The sequence below is a fragment of the Rhagoletis zephyria genome, unplaced genomic scaffold (assembly GCF_001687245.7).
Source record: "Rhagoletis zephyria isolate East Lansing unplaced genomic scaffold, Rhagoletis_zephyria_1.1 Rzeph_scaffold_00005, whole genome shotgun sequence".
Classification (NCBI taxonomy): Eukaryota; Metazoa; Arthropoda; class Insecta; order Diptera; family Tephritidae; genus Rhagoletis; species Rhagoletis zephyria.
Genome location: NW_016157089.1, coordinates 729,850 through 736,484, shown reverse-complemented (window position 1 = coordinate 736,484; position 6,635 = coordinate 729,850). Strand labels below are relative to the sequence as shown.

The 6,635-nt window shown below is 36.8% G+C and overlaps 1 protein-coding gene across 1 annotated transcript in view; it reads left to right on the top strand.

Moving 5' to 3' along the window:
• Phlpp (PH domain leucine-rich repeat protein phosphatase) overlaps positions 1–6,635 on the top strand; it is a 42,586-nt gene that overhangs the window by 25,394 nt on the left and 10,557 nt on the right. Inside the window, exon 3 of the mRNA XM_017629434.1 lies at positions 5,894–6,047. Within this exon, the coding sequence (XP_017484923.1) occupies positions 5,894–6,047 (154 nt within the window). The remainder of the gene's footprint in view (positions 1–5,893; positions 6,048–6,635) is intronic.

Genomic DNA, 6,635 nt, shown 5'->3' with positions numbered 1-6,635 from the left:
AAATTTTTAATCAGCCATAAATTCGAAACTATAAGTCACATGAACTTGAAATTTGGTATGCAGTCATATATATGGTAGGTGCTTACAGTAGAGTATATATAAATTACTGTGAAAAAGTGGGCGTGGCACATCTCATAGGCGTGAAATTTGTCATCAATCATAACTTCGGAACCATAAGTCACATGAACTTGAAATTTGGTATACAGTCATATATATGGTAGGTGCTTATATTTAGTATGGTATAAATAAATGAGTTTGTAGAAGTGGGCGTGGCACATCCAATAGGCGTGGAATATTTCATCAGCTATAAATCCGAAATTATAAGTCATATGAACTTGAAATTTGTTATTCAGTCATACATATGGTAGGTGCTTATAGTAGGGTATATATGGACGAGGTTGTAAAAGTGGGCGTGACACATCCCATAGGAATATTTTATCAGCTATAACTCCGGAACTATAAGCCACATGAACTTGAAATTTGGTATGCAGACATAACTATGGTAGCTGCTTACAGTAAAGTATATATAAAGGGGTTTGTAAAAGGGGGCGTGGCACATCCCATAGGCGTGGAAATTTATATCAGCTATAATTTCACAACCATCAGTCACATGAAATTGAAATTAAGTATGTAGACATATCTGCGGTAGGTGCTTATAGTAGGCTATATTATATATTTTATCAACTATAACTTGGGAACCACAAGTCCCAAGAACTTGAACTTGGTGTGCAGCAATATCTATCTATAAGTCCCACGATCTTCAAATTTAGTATGCAGATATATCAATGGCAGGTGCTTATATATAAATGGGTTTGTAAAAGGGGGCGTGGCACATCCCGCAGGCGTGGAAGATTGTATCAGCTATAATTTCAAAACCATAAGTCAAATGAATTGAAATTTGGTGCGCAAACGTATCTATGGTAGGTGCTTATAGTAGGGTATCTTAATATATAAATATCCCGTGTCACTGTGTTCGTTTACACTAATCTCCGATACCACTTAACCGATTTCAGTGAAATTTTGTGGGTGTGTATTGTAGGTTCCAACTTAAAAGATAGGATAGTTGTGAATCCGAGAAAAAATATATTTTTTTTCATCGAAATTTTTTCTATGCTTCTCGCATCGTGCTTATCTAATATACATATAAAAATCGAACTCTTCCTAAACGGCACGATCGATCTTTATGAAATTTTTTGTGTTATATATGGTAGGTATGAAAATCGGATGTAAAGTATATTTCATACCGCCAGGTGCAGGGGGGCGTGGGGCCTCCCATACAAACCGAATTTTTCATATTGCACATCTCTGGAAGTGTTCATGGTAGACTACTCGAATATGGTATGGAGATATATGAAAACATTGCATATTCATGGATAAAAATTGCGGTTATTGAGAAAAGTTACGTGGCACCTCCCATACAAACCGAATTTTTCATATTGCACATCTCTGGAAGTGTTCATGGTAGACTACTCGAATATGGTATGGAGATATATGAAAACATTGCATATTCATGGATAAAAATTGCGGTTATTGAGAAAAGTTACGTGGCACCTCCCATACAAACCGAATTTTTCATATTGCACATCTCTGGAAGTGTTCATGGTAGACTACTCGAATATGGTATGGAGATATATGAAAACATTGCATATTCATGGATAAAAATTGCGGTTATTGAGAAAAGTTACGTGGCACCTCCCATACAAACCGAATTTTTCATACTGCATATCCCGGAAAATGTTCATGGAAGAGGTCTCGAACTTGGTATGGAAATATATGAAAGCAATCGTATACTCCTGGAGATAAATTGTGGTTATCGGAAAAGGAGGCGTGGCACTTCCCATACACATCGAATTTTCCATAATGCATATCTCTGAATGTGTTCATGGAAGAGTACTGGAACTTGGTATGTACAAGATATATAAAACGCGACTGGTCATGAANCGGAAAAGGAGGCGTGGCACTTCCCATACACATCGAATTTTTCATACTGCATATCTCTGAATGTGTTCATGGAAGAGTACTGGAACTTGGTATGTACAAGATATATAAAACGCGACTGGTCATGAAGAAAAGTTGGGGCTATTGGAAAAAGGGACGTGACACCTCCCATGGTAAATTACTCGAAAATGGTATAGAGATATATGAAATCAATCCCATGCTCTTGGAGAAAATTGGGGTTATTTGGAAAGGGGACGTGGCGCCTTTGAAACGCACTGAAACTATTACGTATCTTTGTATGCATGTACAGTTTTGCTAAGTTATTTAAGACGGCAAATATGCCTACTGACAGCCACCAAACCGGAATATTAGAAGACAAATGCGTCACTAAAAATCATGAACGTGAACTCTTGGTGAAAAAGTTGGACCAAAATGTTTCAACACACGGTTAAAAATTTTAAACTTTTTGGACTACACACATATATGACCAAACTAAATAAATTCAGTTTCAAATACAAACTTTCTAAATTAAAAAAAAAGAGGGCACATATGTTGGGCTTAGAATTTAAACAGTTCGGTTTAAATTTTAAACCCAAACATTTTCATAATTAAGAATAAAAAATAAAAATAAAATTTCATGCTCCGTCAGATGGGGATTGAACCCGGACAGCCTTAGTAGCAACCAATTATATCAAGCAGCTTTGCACACTCAGCTACAGCCACGCATGTAAATGTGCTTTCATATGTTGAGTTTGAATCAACACCACATTTCGCTGTGTGCAAACATTTTCTATTTCGGTTTAGATTTTAAACCAAATTTTCTATATATGAAACCTAGAAACTAGAATTAAAACATTTTCGTTTGATTTTTAAACCACGAACTTTTTGGACTAAAATTTAAACCACAATATATTAAAAATTGCTTAAAACTATTGACTGGTTTAAAAAGTAGACTATAAAAGATTAAAAAAGGCAGTAGTCCCAGCGCGGTTTAAAAATTAAACCCAAATCTTTGACCGTGCACAAAAAAATTATTTTGGGCGGGACGAAGTTCGCCGGGTCTGCTAGTAACTATATAATACTAGCAGAGCACCCGACGTCGTTCGGGGTAATTAAATCAAAATATAAAACAGTAATACAAATATTCAGATCAGCATAAATTAGAGGAGAAATACTAATTTCTTTTCTTTCTAAATTATGGCATCCATATAAGCAATAGTTTAAGATTTATCGTACTTTCACTAATATATATTGATCACCACTTTCTGTACTAAAAATCTTTTTCCATTATTAATATTAGCTGGATTAAGGTAACGATAGAATTTTCAAATTAAAATTAGTCCACTATGGTACATTTCGTTTAGCTTCCTATTCGCCTAGCTGCTTTGCGGCCGGTTACTCAATGTATGGTTAACACTAATCTGAGGTTAAACATCGTTGTCGACCTCTTTGACTCCATGCATACAACAGGGAGTCGGTAACGTCGATAACTATGTTTAACCGGAGATTAGTGTTAACCGAACTTTGAGTAACTGGCCCTTAGTATAGCTGAATTTTTCTTAAAAAATGCTTAATTCAGAAAAAGTGTTATTCATTATACATGCACATGTTTCGTTTGACAGCATCGCGGGATTAATAAAATGATTTAATCTTTCCATTTCAAGAAGGTCTAAAGACTGTGAGGTTTCAAAAAACACAGTTTTAAATATCCGTGTGATCTTATAGTTGAATACATATTTCTCCCTCTTTTACAAACACATTTACTTTATTCTAACCACCTCCCATACATATGTCTGCATACAAAATTTCATGTTCATGTGACTAATGGTTCCCAATTTATGGCTGGTTAAAAATTCCACGCCTATGGGATGTGACACGTCCCCCTTTATAAACCCATTAATAACATATCTTACTATAAATACCTACCAAAGATATGTCTGCATACCAAATTTCAACTTCAGGTGACTTATGATTTTAAAGTTATAGGTGATAAAAACTTCCACGCCTATGGGATGTGCCACGCCTCATTTTAAAAACTCACTTATATATATGTTTTTATAAGAGCTTACCATATCTATACCTACGTACCAAATTTCGAGCTTGTGGGGCTTATGGTTCCGAAGTTATAGCTGATAAAAAATTCCACGTCTACGGGATGTGCCATGCCCCCTTTTATAACCTCATTCACATACACCTTACTATAAGCACCTCCCGTAGCTGAGTCTGCGTACCAAATTTCAAGTTCATGGGGCTTATGGTTCCGAAGTTATATTTGATAAAAATTCCACGCCTATGGGATGTTCCACGCCCCCTTTTATAAACACATTCATATACACCTTAATATAAGCACCTACTGTAACTGTGTCTGCATACTAAATTTCAAGTTCATGGGGCTTATGGTTCTGAAGTTATAGCTGATAAATATTCCACGCCTATGGGATGTTCCACGCCCCCTTTTATAAACTCATTCATATACACCTTACTATAAGCACCTACTGTAACTGTGTCTGCATACTAAATTTCAAGTTCATGGGCCTTATGGTTCCGAAGTTATAGCTGATAAATATTCCACGCCAACGGGATGTGCCACGCCCTATTTTAAAAACTCATTTATATATACCTTATTATAAGCGCACACCATAGACATGGCTGCATCCCAAATTTAAAGTTCATGGGGCTTATGATTTCGAATTATAGCTGATAAAAAATTGCAGGNCTATACCTACGTACCAAATTTCGAGCTTGTGGGGCTTATGGTTCCGAAGTTATAGCTGATAAAAAATTCCACGTCTACGGGATGTGCCATGCCCCCTTTTATAACCTCATTCACATACACCTTACTATAAGCACCTCCCGTAGCTGAGTCTGCGTACCAAATTTCAAGTTCATGGGGCTTATGGTTCCGAAGTTATATTTGATAAAAATTTCACGCCTATGGGATGTTCCACGCCCCCTTTTATAAACACATTCATATACACCTTAATATAAGCACCTACTGTAACTGTGTCTGCATACTAAATTTCAAGTTCATGGGGCTTATGGTTCTGAAGTTATAGCTGATAAATATTCCACGCCTATGGGATGTTCCACGCCCCCTTTTATAAACTCATTCATATACACCTTACTATAAGCACCTACTGTAACTGTGTCTGCATACTAAATTTCAAGTTCATGGGCCTTATGGTTCCGAAATTATAGCTGATAAATATTCCACGCCTATGGGATGTTCCACGCCCTCTTTTATAAACTCATTCATATACGCCTTACTATAAGCCCCTACCGTAGCTGTGCCTGCATACCAAATTTCAATTTCATTGGGCTTATGGTTCCGAAGTTATAGCTGATAAATATTTCACGCCTATGGGATGTGCCACGCCCCTTTTACAAACTCATTTATATATACCTTATTATAAGCGCACTCCATAGACATGGCTGCATCCCAAATTTAAAGTTCATGGGGCTTATGGTTCCGAAGCTATAGCTGATAAATATTCCACGCCTATGGGATGTGCCACGCCCCTTTTACAAACTCATTTATATATACCTTATTATAAGCGCCCGCCATAGATATATCTGCATACCACATTCAAAGTTCATATGATTTATGTTTTCGAAGTTATAGCTGATAAAAATTCCACGCCTATGGGATGTGCCACGCCCCCTTTCACAAACTCATTTATATATGTATACATAAATTACTATAAGCACCTACCGTAGCTGTGCCTGCATACCAAATTTCAAATTCGTGGGGCTTATGGTTTCGAAGTTATAGCTGATAAAAAATTTCACGCCTATGGGAGGTGCTAGTCTCAAGTTTTTTCTCATGTGTCATGGCTATACTCTGTCCAGATTTCGTTCGATTCTGCCCGTCCGTTTAGGCTACAACTTGGAACATACATACATACATACTTCCACAAATATGTAGTAGATTAAAAACTAGTTTTTATTTTTGCAGTTTTTGAAAGAACTGGAGATCACCGAAAATGGCATGGACATTCTAGATTTGAGTTCTTTGGCGCAACTTGAGACATTGACGTGTAATCATAACAAATTAAAGGAACTGATAATTAATGGGAAAAGTTTGAAAATTTTAACGGCGAAACATAACAGTGAGTATCAATAGTTTTACATACATAAATATACGCATACATCTGTGGTGACAGGTATGCAACCGATATTATACGTTACTTTTAAGAAAAGCGAGATTCATAGATGCAATATTGCTTATTTTGAAATTTTTATTTTTGTACGAATAATTTACAAATAAGTCTAAGCTTCGCGGTCATTTTTGGCAAGAACTCTTATAAGGCCAAGGGAAACGACGCCTTGATGTTTTGACACCACCGACATGCGTCAACCACTTAAAGAACTGGATCTTATTTCCCTGCATTCTGTCTTGTAATGCGGCGGTGCTTCAGAGTATTACATGCTAAGAAGCTTGGGAGAGACTTAAAAAGCAAAATTTCCGTTAATCGGGACTTTACCGTTCAATTGCCTACGAAGTCCAGAGTGCTAGAGTACTAGCGATCGCGATCGAAAAAATCCAGGTCCGACTCCGGATCGGCGTAATATCCACGTAACTGTTAGGCTTTTTAGTACAATCTTTTACTCTATGCCGAGAAAAAACTAGGGCAGCAGTTAATCGGTTTCAAGCCGGGCACAGTTGAGATATGAAGTGATCACTCCTGAACGCTTTT